The 13,571-nt window shown below is 45.8% G+C and overlaps 1 protein-coding gene across 15 annotated transcripts in view; it reads right to left on the bottom strand.

The window, feature by feature from the left end:
• Positions 1–208: 208 nt before the first annotated feature.
• The window catches only part of KCNQ2 (potassium voltage-gated channel subfamily Q member 2), a 74,931-nt gene continuing 61,568 nt past the window's right edge, over positions 209–13,571 (bottom strand). For all 15 annotated transcript variants that reach the window (XM_054644391.2, XM_077187313.1, XM_054644392.2 and 12 more), the window contains 2 exons: positions 11,430–11,553; positions 209–10,731 (listed from right to left, as the gene is read on the bottom strand). In XM_054644391.2, the coding sequence (XP_054500366.1) occupies positions 10,024–10,731; positions 11,430–11,553 (832 nt within the window). In that variant the 3' untranslated portion in view covers positions 209–10,023. The remainder of the gene's footprint in view (positions 10,732–11,429; positions 11,554–13,571) is intronic.

The raw sequence follows: 13,571 nt of genomic DNA, 5'->3' as shown, positions 1-13,571 counted from the left end.
GTCCTTGTAACTAAGGGCATCTGAGATTTATGAGCTTGATTTTATACACGAGAAAGAAAAATGTATTCTAACATTGGAAATGAAAATGTGTGGAGGTTTAATGTCAGGAAGTCAGGTCCCCATTTCTCTTCTCTTCATCAGCCATTAAATACGTCCCCAAAATGCCAAGAAATCCCCGCAAATAAAGAAACAAAGAGAGCAGAAGAAGTGCAAAGAAAAATAAATGTGTATTTCATCTCATGAAGGTTAAATCTCTGGTATTTTTACTGAATGCAAATTTTCCATTCTGATGCTTCGAGGCTTAAATTAATGATTGTGATTATTTAATTTTCCTCCATTTCCCTTCCAGTTGCAACCGTCACTGTTGCTTTTCACACCACACAATAAGAGTTTTGCAGCTGCCACAGTCATTCCTGTGAAGGTACAAGCTGACCCACGCTCAGTGCTTCAGTGTAAAAGTCTGGGCTACGTTGCTTTTCCACGGTGCTCATGTAAAACCATGTATGACTGTCTGTCAGCTTCTAGCCAGTCCCTTAGGAAAACTACAGGTCCTTCCCTTGGCACCTGTCCCTATAAAATGTACATTGCACAAAGTCATGATTGAAATGTACAGAGGAAATTACACATTCACCAACAGAAAAAAAGAAAAAAGAAAAAGAAAAAGAAGAAGAGAGAAAAGAAAATCCGATTGCTATTTTACAAGAGAAAAGTGTGTCTCATTCCATACATACAAAATGTTTTCAAATTGTACATAAGTACCAAAGGCATTATGAGAGATTCTTTGGAGATGAAACGAAAGTGCAAGAAAGCCAAGGCAACAGAGCAAATGAAAGGAAGCAAAGCAGCAGCTGTCTTTGCTTTCTAAAGGACAACCAAACTTCCCGGCTCAGCCCAGCCCCGGCGCTTCCCGGCGGGAAATTCACTCTCAGCTCTCACTGTCAGGACAAACACGTGAACCATTTTTAGCCCAGGTAAGGCCAAATGAGCCAGGTGCTGTTACAAACCATGGGAGTGTCAAGGTATCTCAGGGAAGTGGCAACACACTCCAGATAAGGATGTACCCTTTGCTCAGTAACTGTTCAGGGCTGAAGCAGCTCTTACAGCTGAGAACTTTGGACCCAGAGATGAATTTCAGGCCAATGCAAAAATTTGATTACTATTTATTCAAGGCATCCAGCAGTATTAAACCAGAAAAGTTTCCTCTTCGTGCCTTTGTTTATTTAGATTAAACACTGAAGGGTAAGCTCTACCCAATATAAATCTTGTAACTGTGAAAATATTGGCAAAATTCAGTCCTAGAGGATGATTTATTTGGTGAGGCTGGTGAAATCTCTGTATAGGGGCTATTTGAGTCTGTGGGCTGACTGCTCAGAAAATGAGATTTATTGGTTATAACGCGGTCCTTTCTTCCATAACTCTAAGATCAAAGATGGGCTTTTAATGTTTCTTTTCTTAAACATGTCTTACCTAGGGGCTTTTTAAATGTAGGCAAAGGTAAGAGCCATGGGGCACTGGGGTCCTCTGCTTGGGCAGTAGGTTTGTGGGAGACCCTGGCACTGCCCTCAGCCAGCACCGCTGCCGTGGGACACCCTGGCACAGCATGAAAAGACTTTGCCCTTGGATCTCCAAAGGCACAGGACAACTGCTTGGCCACTCATCTGAGGAATGGGCTTTTTGGACTTGAAGTTCGCACTGGCCACTCTATTATATTTCTTTTTTTGGAAGGAAGCCAAAGAAATTATCACTCAAAGAACTGCATCGCTCTGCTGCATGGGCTGTGCTGCCTTCAGAAGTGGGATTTCTCCTTGGGATGGCAGTCACACACACCAATCCCCACTGCAAATCTTCCTTTTTGACCGAGACAAATTATTGAAAAAGTAATTTGGTTTTATTTTACCCACTGTCTCACCTCCAAAACAGAACTTTTCTTCCCCCCTGTGCATCTCAGATGCAGCTTTGTCTGTTTTGATAAAGAACACGTGTGCACACGTGTTCATACCCACATGCACACACAGCCACACGTGGTGCATGTACTCAAACCACATGCACACGCTTCTGCAGCCAAAGTTGTGTTGTCCTTTTATCCTGCAGGTTATGACAAAGATAAACTGTGAGCTTCATTCAATCTGTACAGAATTTACAGTTCAGATGAATAGCAATGAAGAATATATAGGAATACAGTAGCTGTTAAGTATTTATGGGCTGTGTGTGTTTGTTTTGTTCAGGTATTTTTTAATTAACATCACAGAGGCAATCTCGTGTTTTAGCTTCCTGATAAAATCTGTTTAAAGAAGCATTCAAATGCAGTGAATTTCTTAACAAAACAGGATGTTCATTTTTTCCTTTTTCCCAGTTATGTTGAGTCACATCACAAACCAGGCAGGTGACACTTTGGTGTCTGTTCAATGCACATAGGTTGATTACATGTAGAGATACCTATCAGCACATGGCATGTAATGTGCAATCTGTGTGCAGTACATGTGGATAATGTGCCAAAGTGACACCAAGCAAGATAAATTTCATAAATACAGTGTCTATACTGGAGAAACAGGAATATAGTTTTAGTGTGTGGAGTGTTGTTGCTGTATAAGAACAGTGGCACCCACCTATATGAATTACTGATAAAAGAATAAAACATTTATAAGAATAATTTCTTGAATCTCCTAAAGCGTTTGATATACCACGCAGCAACTGCAGCTATGTTTAAAATCTGCTCTTGATTTAAAATAACAAAATCTCTCTCATTTATCAGCTATGTCTTGTTTTGTCTTGGTGTTCCTGAAAGTCTCAGGTATTCTACACTGTGCGTGAATTTTTTGAGAAAAAGTGAGGAAATGTCAAAATTCAGGGTTTTGGGGGGAGGGAAGAGTAACCAACAAAGAAAGGTCTCCATCCTGTCTGCTGACAGGAGCATGGGGAAACTCCAGCTCCAGGGAAGATGCTGGACCAGTGTGAATAGGCAGGCAGGACAGAGCAGACCTGTCACCAGCCCTGATGGCTTGTCCTCAGGTTCTCAGCAAGGCTGAGCACGGTGTTTGTGGAGAGGCTCAAGAACCACACCCACACCTGTGATCGATCCTTTTCATGAGCATCACTGCATATGGAAAACACTGGATCATGGCCACTGTGTTGGTCAAGTTTAAGCAGTTACTGTGAAATGCTGCTGCTGCTCTAAAGGGAGGTGCCCGTGGCATGTTGAAATAAGGAGGTATTTTCCCATTGTGGCTTGCAAGGCTTGTGCTGAGCTTTTCTTGTGTGGAGTGGGAAGAAAAGAGCATCTCTCCACATCCACAGTCATCAGTGTCAAATGGAGCTGAAATTCCAGCAGAGGCTTTGCTGGCAGCGTGACATTCAGCCTTGTTTTGGGGTCAGAACCACCCAAACTGGAGGCTCTGGCATGGCTTCTACCTGAAATCATTAACCCTGCCCTAAAATTATAGGCATAGCTGCAGGTGAAATCCAGCCTGGGCTTGGCACTGAGCTTTGGAAAGCCTTGCGGCTTCTCAGAACCAGGCAAACAGCTGCTGCTTGAACAATCCACCTGCAGCTGTATTTACAGGAATCAGGAGAGGGCAAAGTGCTTCCAGGTTCATTGGCAGCTTTGGAAACAGCACAGCTTGGACCAGCTGCTTTCCAGCTCTCCCCATGACCGAGCTGGAGCCTGGCATGCACAGCCACATCTGTGGGTTGCCAAAGGGGACAAGGCTCTTGAAAACAGCTCTGGCTTCAGGGAGCAAAAACATCTCCATTGGTAGAGCCTGTGAGCTCTCCTCAGAGATGTTCACCTGGACAAGAAAACCTGAGCCAGACCTCATCCCTGTTTCACTTTAATCAGCTAAAGCCACGAGGACAAACCCTCAGAGGGCAGAGAGAGACAGCACAGACCCCACCCCCGTATGGAAAAGCTTCAGCAGAACAAACCAGGGATGTGTTGAGGCCATGGTGGCTCAATGAGGAAGCAAATAAATTGCCAATAAAAAGCAAAACTGTCATGCTAACTAAACACAAAGGCTCTCTGGTGCATCTGGTGATGCCATGCCATGAGGCCACTCAGAGCAGAGTTCTGGCATTACAGCTTCCCTGGTAAATAGTCTGGGCAAGGAAGGGGAGGAATTGGGGTCAAACTCAGTCATGGCAGCAGTGCCAAGAGATAGGAGAGACTGCAAACACCAGCAAGATGGGCAAACCCTGAAGGCCTCATGGCAGCCTGGTATTGCAGTGGGGAGAACACTGGCAAAATGTTTATGGAGATGAAAATGTAGCTCAGCACCACTCTGTAAGGAGAGCGAGAGATGCTTCCATGAGGAATGGTTATGGCACAGTTCCAGGGTGCCTGAGACCACCAAGGCTGTAGAGAAGGGTGGGTGGAATTTCCAAAGAGTGGCTTCCAAGGTTTGGAAGTCACCCTCTCCCCTGCACCTTGGGCTGTGCTGCAGGCACAAAAGCACGTGGCACCCCAGGGCTGGATGCAGGTGAGAGAATCCTACAGGAATTAAACCAGACATATGGCAGGTCCCACACGTGTGGGTTCAAATGGCATCTTTGAAATGAAGACCAGGCCTCCATCCTTGGCACTGCCTGCTCCTCCAAACCCACAGCAAGGGCTATCTGGGATGCTCTTTTTCAGAGGCATCCAGGTGGAAAGGAGGTTGTGACACACAGCCAATACAATTCGTATTTTCTCCTCCCCATTTACACATTTGAAGGAACCACAGGTACAAACATGTTTTTTTTTACCCTGTAGTTACAAGCAGTAGAAATGGAGTCTGTGCATGCTGTATCAGAGGGATGGGGTGATGACCAGTTGCAGCATGAAAGACACTTGGTATATTAGTGTTGCCTACAGAAGCACCGCAGCACCCTGCGAGGTGGCTCCCTGGGAGCACAGCCTCTCCCCAGGGTGATGCTTTTGGCAATGTTTACCTTGTCAGGTACTACAGCAATCTGGGAGTGCAGATACAGCTGGAGCATATTGCTGTCTACTCATCTCAGGCTGCATGCAGTAGCAGGCAAAAATTGAGAGTACAGTCAGTGAGATAGTCCAGAAAGCACATTCATAAGTTAAAAAGGTTCCTGCTGCTACCTAAATTCAAAGCGTGATTAATAGTGTATCAAAAGGTGTGTGACCCCTCTCCCTCTAGACACTAAGGTAAGGCAAGCAGTATTGTGTCACTGGGGCATCAAACACTAAGATATACTAAAGAAGATTCCTATGCAGTATTATTATCCTTATTATTAAAAACCCACCCTATTGTTATTGTTAAAAAAAACCAGTGAACCCACACCCCTGCACAGAGCGGGTTTTGCTCCACGAGGCAGAAAAGTCGGGGTGTTTGTGTGCTAAAAGCAAGGGTTTGCTTTTACACCTCTGAGCAGCAGAGACCCTGCAGGGCTCGGAGGGGCTGCTGCCCTCAGCCCTCCCCACAGCCCTCTCCTCAATGCTACCTGCAGCTGAAGGAGCTTTTGTATCTGATTTCCTTGTTTGTGGCTCAGGAAAAGGAAGCTGATGAGAACAGAAGAGGCTGACCCGTGATGGAGAGAGGATGGGGAGGATGTGGGCATGCAGCTGTGGGTTGGGAAGAAAATGTTGGAGGCTCAGGGTTCGCTCAGCCTGAGTGTTCACATGATGGAGAAACAGAAATCCTTGTCCTGCTCCTGGGCTTTTTAACATTCCCAACAAAATACTCACTGCTAAGGGTCTTTGTATGGGACAACTTTGGGTAAATTCCTTAGGAATTTCAGTTTCTCTTTTAGTACTTACATTTTAGTCTTAGCAATAATGTTGCTGTGACCATGGTGGTCTGAGGATATCAGGAAAATGACGTTTCCAGTGGCTCCCTCTTGGGAAAAGTATGAGTGAAGGTGTTTTTCTTTTCTCTTGGGCAATTATCTGGGAGTATTTGTATCTGAGGTGATGCTCTGGCTTCTCAGGTAGATTATACAAACTTTTTCTAAAAATTCACATAATTTAAAATTTAAAAAATCAATTAAAAATGTAAAAATATACCTATTTATCCGTAAATAGCAATGACCCTGCAAAATTTATTTGGACCTATTAAGCAGCATTTGAAACAAAATGCAAATTTTAGAAAATCTGATCTGTTACATAGTCTGTCTAAAGAAATAGAATAGCTTTCTGAGCTGGGTGAGAGGTTTGGTTTTGGTAAGCTCCTTGATATTTTTGGCTTTAAAAATTGTTGTTAAGAAAATGGGTCAACAAGGAAATTCACATACAAAATCTGCACTTGAGTAACATTAAAGTCCCTTCCCAAATATTGGGAAACTTGACTTATGGCTGTTCCTCTGTCTTGGGGTCACATTATGAAAGGCCACCTTGCAACATCTCCAGCCACATCTCCTGTTTAGAGAACTCCTCAGACCACCTCAACTCACACTTGGACCTGAAGGACCAAAAAACTTCATGTCCCAGCCCCAGGCATTGCTCCATCCCATGGGTGGGCCAATTGCAGGATTTCTTTCCAGACCTAGACCCAGATTACGAAAAAAACCCAAAAAAACAGAAATTTCTTGGAGACCAGAGCTCAGGCTGTGGTCCGAGGTCATGGCTTCACATTCAGCACAGACACACCTGGAAGCAGGCTCTGGGCACAGAGCCCAGTGTGGGCATGGGCAGCCATGGAGCAGTTCAAGATGGTCTGCTGGAAATTTGGCTTTCACATCTTCAGCTCCCTTTGGACTCCTCCATCCACACCTGGCATTGTCTAGAACTTGTTTCTGTCCTCCAAAAAATACAGAGTAAGATTTGGGAGGAAGAGGGAAGCAAAGAGTAGCCCAAGAGAGGCTCAGCAGAGGGACAAAGTTTGCCTGCCCAGCCTTTTAAAGGTCTTTGTCATCAGGACTGCCTTATCAGCAGCCCATAACTGATTTATTTTCTTGTAGTCTGGTGGTTCTTGCAGGAGACTGCCCCCAGGAATGTGTGGTACAGACATGGGGGAGCTGAGTGATTAGAAGGGAAGACTTTTCACAGAGTATTGGAGTGCGGTTTAGGGGAAGAATGACATTATTTATGTCAATAAGCAACAAGCAGGACCTGATATTATTTATGCAGTCTTAAATAATTTCATGGAAATTATGAGTGTTATTTGTAGCTAATTCTGGTGTAAGTTAACCCCAAAGTCCATGGGGTTTTGCCTAGATGAATGAGAAATGATTCATGGCATGGTTGTGCATGGAGGTGTGTAAGACTTTCTTTGATATGACGCCACAGAAAAATACTTCTCATACCTTCAAAGAAAAATTCTATGTGAATTCTGTGTGAAATGTGTATAAAACCAGTTTTTTGCAATCACTGATTACGGGACAAATCCAACAACTTTTCAAGATACAATTCAAAAGATCTTTATAGATTCTAGTGCAGGAAGTTGAAGAGGAAAAACTCAATTTTTCCTATGCAACCCCTTTAAGGTCTCTTTCCACCCAAACCATCCTGTGGTTCTGTGAATGGATGATTCTGTGATTCTCTCACTGAAGACCAGTCATGCACCTGTGCTGCAGTAGGACTGCATGGCATCATCCTCATCCTCATCCTCATCTGGCATTCCTGCCTCTATATCATAGCCTCTGTGCCAAATTTCTAGCAGGCCTTGAAAAGTAATTGCAAACAAATAAGAGAATAAATCTTTTTTATCTCTGATTTGGACAAAATCTGCAGTGAGCAGCTGGCTGGAGCAATGTCGATTTTTGCCTCACCAAATGCAATTTCCATTCTTGTGGTCGGTAGAAAGCCCAGGCCACACATTTGATTTAGGACCTGCTGACACTTCTTGTTCTAGCAGAAAGGATCTCATTTTGGAATACACCAGAGGCAAATCTGCACAATTTACAGACATTTGGCATTTAAAGTTGTCACTGCGTGGAAGTCAAGGGCATCGCTGCGTTAACTCTGCACAAAGGAATCTGGAGCCAGGAGGAGTTTTGGAGCACAAACAGAGAGGAAAAAACTGCAGAAGTTAACAAAAACATGGTTCAAGAGGGGAAAGAAAAGAACTAGCATGGCTGGAAGCCCAATTTCTCCCTAAGAACAAGGTTTTCCCCTCCTGAATGGTGAAAAATGGCAGGAAAAGTTGTGAAGATACTTCCCCCTTCCTCATTCCATGATAAGACCTGTGTGCTGGCCCTGGGCACTAGCAAAATAATGGTTTTATTTCCTGTCTGCAAGTTGTCAGACTCCACCCACATCTTCCCTAAGGCCAAAATTATCCTGGGTCTCCCCTGGTTGCTGTGTTTGGTCAAGCAAACAGGAGGAGAGGAAAAGACTGTGAGTCTCCCTTCACCCCAAGCAAATCAATGTCCAGCCTCTCAAAGGCCACACAGAAATGAAGTTGTCACCTAAATAGCCTTAACAGGCTCTTGATATGACACAGGGAAAATGTGGAAAGACAGGGTTTGAAATCACAGCAGAAAACACGTGTGGGATTTGGGCTGTGGATGCGCAGCAAGGTTCAGAGGCACAACGCCAGCAATGGTGTCCCAGCCCTGGAAACAGATCCCAAACCAAACTTCTCCTGATCCATGCCCTTGCAAATAAAAACCCCTACCAACTTATCCATGTAAAGGATCACTTTGTGGCTTTGTTTTGGTCCCAAAAGAAACTTGGAGCATCACTTTTCCCCTTGCCTTCCCCCAGCTGAAGGAGCTGCTGAGGTTCCTGGTAACCACACAATGACCTTTCCAAAAGGTAGTGCTTCCACAACGAAATGGAGCAGACTGGGATTGGCACAACTTGCAGGCAAGCACGGGCAAGAGGCTTCTGAAAGACCATGAAGAAAGAAAGAAAGAAAGCAGAGCCTCTTAACTCAGCTTGAGGGATCCAAACAAACCAAAGGATGTCCCGAGAATGTGGGGGTGAGGTTCTTGGCAGGGCAGAAGAAGAAAGGAAAGATTTTCATGGGCATAGTGTGTGCAATAAAGTGTTCAGGCACGATGCAAACTGTAAGAAAAGTGCCCACTCTGACCAACAGGGCTTCCAGAGGATGGAGCTCAGCACTTCACTCACAGCAAGGCAGGGACCACAGCATCCTGCATGTCCACCCTCTCCCTTTGCCTGGTGGCTGTGCCTCCCCAACAGCGCTGCTGGCCATGAGAATGGCTTGGGATCATGACAGCCCTCCAGAGGGGTTGCCTTTGGTTCGTCTTTGCTTTCAAAGCACCCCCAAGTCCCTTGCCAGCAGAAGGAGAGATAATTAAATATAATACATGGTTAAAAATATAAAATTCCATCCCCATAGTGTCTCGTCCTCCTTCTCTGTCTCATTTCTCTGCCCTCTGGATTGTCCCTCTTCTTGCACTCAAGCTCATATTTTCTGAGTTTTTCCCAAGATGGGATCATTTCCAAACTGCTCTGGTTCAGAGTAGTACCCCGGCAAGTCCCACTTAAGGCCACGTCTGCTGCTCATGGAAATATCCCAGCCACCATCCCTCTCCTCCAGGGATTTTCCATGTATTATATCGGAATTACGTCACCTTCCTGACAGTTAATGAGGAACCACAGAGTAACAACCCCTCACTATTACACGTGCCCTGAAACCTAAGCCAGAAACAGACACGTATTCTGTCTGTGACTCCAAAACACCTAGAGGTGTGATCAGCTCCTGCCATGACATATCAATTCCCACCTAACACTTGTCAGCCACCAGTTAATGTGATCTACAAAAGCCCTGGCTGGTTGATTTATTCCCGCCCTGCGCTTCTGAAGATTCCCAAGAAATGCAAATTGCCTACTCTGCGCCATGAAAGTTTCACCTAATGATCTTAGAAAGAGAGTATGAAAGAAATCTGGACTTCACGGCTCCAGTTCGCTCGTCACCGTGACCTCTTCCACAAGTGCAGGCTCGGACCTGCTTGTCCCCCCCAGAGTAAGCTGCAAGAAAGTATCTGCCAGCTAAGGGTGTCCTAGAAAGAGGAAAACCTTAGCTGTCAATCTCCTTGAGAAGTTCAACACGTGGACAGCTGGAGCAGGCAGCTGCCAGCGCTGGGACGCGGCTCGGCGGCTGCAGGGAGGCTTCACTGCCGGGGGGTTGACCAGCCCATGTCACTGAAGGGTCCCTCACCCGTGGCCGACCTTGGGGGGGGACCACAGGGCGTGCAGAGGTCAGAGTCGGTGTCTGACTCCCCTTCTGCAATGTAGGGTCTGATTTTGGCCACGGCTGCATAGCAACCGTTGTTAAGGATGTCCAAATTCTCTTTGGACTGGGAGATGCTAAAGCCGCTGAAAGAGCGCTCCAGTTCCTCGTGGTCCACCGAGGGGATGGAGATGGACGTGTCGCTGTCTCTCATGGCACTCTCGTGGTGTTTGGTTGTAATGTCTTCGTTCCTCAGGTACTCCGCGCTGCTCGCCCGGTGCCCGCCGCTGTAGGCGGACAGGGAGCGCTCGTGGGAGGGCGGAGGCGGGATCCGGACCAGCGAGCCGGGGTCCCCGATGGGAGAGGAGCCGTGGCTCTGCCGCTGGCATGACGTGGAGGGCGGGCAGGCGTTGCTCGGGGCTGGTGGGGCGGAGAAGTTCTTCTGACCCATGGAGCTGGTGGACCTGATGATCTTGATGATGCAGCCGTTCTTGTCGATGTGCTCCCGGCTGTCTTCGGGGCTGTGGTAGGGAGGGGCCGGGTCTGGTTCTTTGGACCCAAAGTAAGCCTCTGTCTCCGTTGGTGGGATGCCCATCCGCTGCATGTAGATGTTCACCAGGAAGTCCAGCTTCTTCTCCATGGACTGAACCTGAAAAACACCACAGTTCCAGCACTATCTGCAGGCTGAGGCACATCAACATCCTGAGTATGAGCAACTTCCATCCAGGCACAAGTGTGGGGCTGGGCTTCATAGATCACCTCAGCCTACACTGACCCACAGCATCTCAAACTTTTAGTGAATATTTAATTGTCCTGTTCAGAAGGGTTTAAGTCTCCCCCTTGTTACAGGATTTTCCTTAGGCTCCTCTGATCTTTATGACACACACCAAGTCCTAGAAAAGCAGGAGAACACTTGCCCCTTCCAGCTCCTTCCTTCACTTTGCACTTGTCTGAGCTCAGAGGGCCATTGGGATTTCTCAGCCTTATGCTCTAGGAAGATTTTAAATCTTCAGCAAGGCCAGCAGCTCCAGCAGCCAGGCTCGAGGACTCATTTGAAATGTGTCCAGTGTGGTGGCAAAGAAACCAATGTGCTGTCTTCAAAAATAATGCAGGCTGTTGACAAACTCACTAAACTAGACTCCAAGTGCCTGGTTTGAAAGTAGCACTTAGGCTTCCAAGGCATTTAGTGCCTTTTCATAACATCCACCTTGCTTCTTTTTCAAGTACTCTGGGCTCTCACTTTTTTTAAACTAAAAGGTAACATTCCACTGAAAGAAAAAGCCAAGGAAAAACCAACACAATGCATGCAACATCCTCTGACAAGAACCCCATCCTGACCCAAGATACCTGTTTTTCAACTTTTCCAAGCCTGCCCATCATGCTGGGGTCTTCAGGCAGCTCCCCTTCTGCCGGCCCTTTGGTCCGATCCTTGTCGGTCATGGAGGATCCTCTCCCAACAATCTGGTCAACTCTACCGGGATCAGAAAATCCCCCCACCCCCGGAAAAGGACCTGGAGTCAGTTGGAGGCAGCAGGTGAGGAGGGCACTGCTTGTTGTGCCTCCAGGGGACAAAGCAACAGCCTCTCTCCCAGCTAACACTCCAAATTACTCACAGACACGCAGTGGCACTGAAGTGTTAATTCAGATGCAAAATTCAGAGCGGTATTAGCAGAGTTTGAAATTATCCATTTCTGTTTATACAGATAAAACCTGGCACATTATGCACAGTAAATTTACCCACTGCAAAGAATTTCTTTAGCTGGCTTTCTTCCAAATCGATTAACTTCTTATTTGCACTGAGAAATTATTGTTTTGGGGGAAGATCAAGTTTTCTGTCTAGCAAATATCAATGGGATCTTTTTCAGTCTTTGCAGCAGTTTCCTCTCCTCCATGCAAATGTCCATGTGTAATTCTCATGTCCATGAAAATAAGCTGCTTGTCCTAAGATCCAGACAAACAGGTGCAGTGATAACTGTTTTAGTGGAATTACATCAAGGCTGAATTTGGCCAGAACTCACCAAACATTACCAAACTGTTTTCATATCAATGCAATTCACACTTGTACTGCTAGATTTACTGTTTTTTATTAGCAGGACTCCCAGCTGGGAGCAGCAGTGGAGGCTCCTGCCAAATCAACTGGGAAAGGTTACGAGGAACATAATTTGGTACTGGCTTCTTTACACACATCACATTTGCACTTCCTTATTCCCAGTATGGAAACACGTGGGTTGATTAACAGCTCCATATGAAGAGAAAGGAGGAGAGCAGAACCAGTTTGGAAGCTGGAATTCAATTTTATTAGAGGCATCAAATATAAATTTCTGGAGAGTAAACACTGGAGCTTCTTGATCCCTCCAAAGTCCAGGGAGCAACTCATTTTTGGAATAACTTCTTAATGGCAGCCAGGTTTATAGACTAATTCTGTGCTGGGCAAACTTTACTCTTGCATAATGCACCAAATGTAAGGGTGGCAGGGGGAAAGAAGGGTTAATTAATCTGACTGAAACCAAGTTGAGGAATCTTGAGCGAAAACTCAAAATGCTTCTTACACAGTTCTGCCGTGTGGGCCATGGGTCCATGCACCAGGAGGAGGAAAAGGAAGGAGCTGAACACAGACAGACAGGGGAAAATGAACAAACAAAAACCAAGGAAAGGAATGAGACGTGAGGCTATTTCCAACACAAGAGCCATCTGTTTGCTTCACACTGGACAGGGACTTCATACTGATGTTGGCTGTTGACACTGAGGGACAGGTACCAGTGGGAATGGACCAGCGTGGCTCCCTTAGCTTATATTAGAGCAACAGCACTTTACAGCACCAGATCTGGCTCAAAGAGATGAAGTGGATGAGCACATCATACCAAAGACAGAAAATATAAGCCAACAATTGTTTCAGAGTTTAGCTTTGATCCCAGAAGCTACTTGATTTGGGCAGGGATGTGACAGAATTCTGTTCTGCTCAAAAAGCCATGTTTGATCCTTTGCTTAGCAATATAAGCACAGGAGTACAAGGAGCACCAAGTGCTGGAATTACAAGTGTGAGGAATATGCATGCCTTATTTCTCTCTTGTAATGGGAGAAGGAAGTCACTGACATTTACAGGAACTCCCCACGAGGGATGCAATTACTGACAGGACATACAGCACAAGAAATCCTAGGACAAAGTTGTTACCATGTAAGCAAAGAGCTGTTAAATTGGGTACCTCGGGCTACCTTGGTGGGGAATCACAAGCCAAGGCGTGGTACAGCCACTGTATGACCTCCTCTCCTGTATGCACAAGCAAGTAGACTGGTAAAAGAATGAACACGAGTTTAAAGAGGCCCAAAGTCTAAATGTTATTGAGTATTGCAGAAGGCCAAGAACAATCAGGGTGCTCTGTCCTCCTGTTGCATCCAGCACTGCAGTGACACTGAAATATGTCCACTCATGGAAATGAGACGTCCCTCAGCAGCTGTGGAGTAGAGCAGGGAGGCAGGACAGACTGTGAC

This window comes from Agelaius phoeniceus, chromosome 17 (assembly GCF_051311805.1).
Source record: "Agelaius phoeniceus isolate bAgePho1 chromosome 17, bAgePho1.hap1, whole genome shotgun sequence".
NCBI lineage: Eukaryota > Metazoa > Chordata > Aves > Passeriformes > Icteridae > Agelaius > Agelaius phoeniceus.
This window is presented reverse-complemented; position numbering and strand designations above follow the sequence as displayed.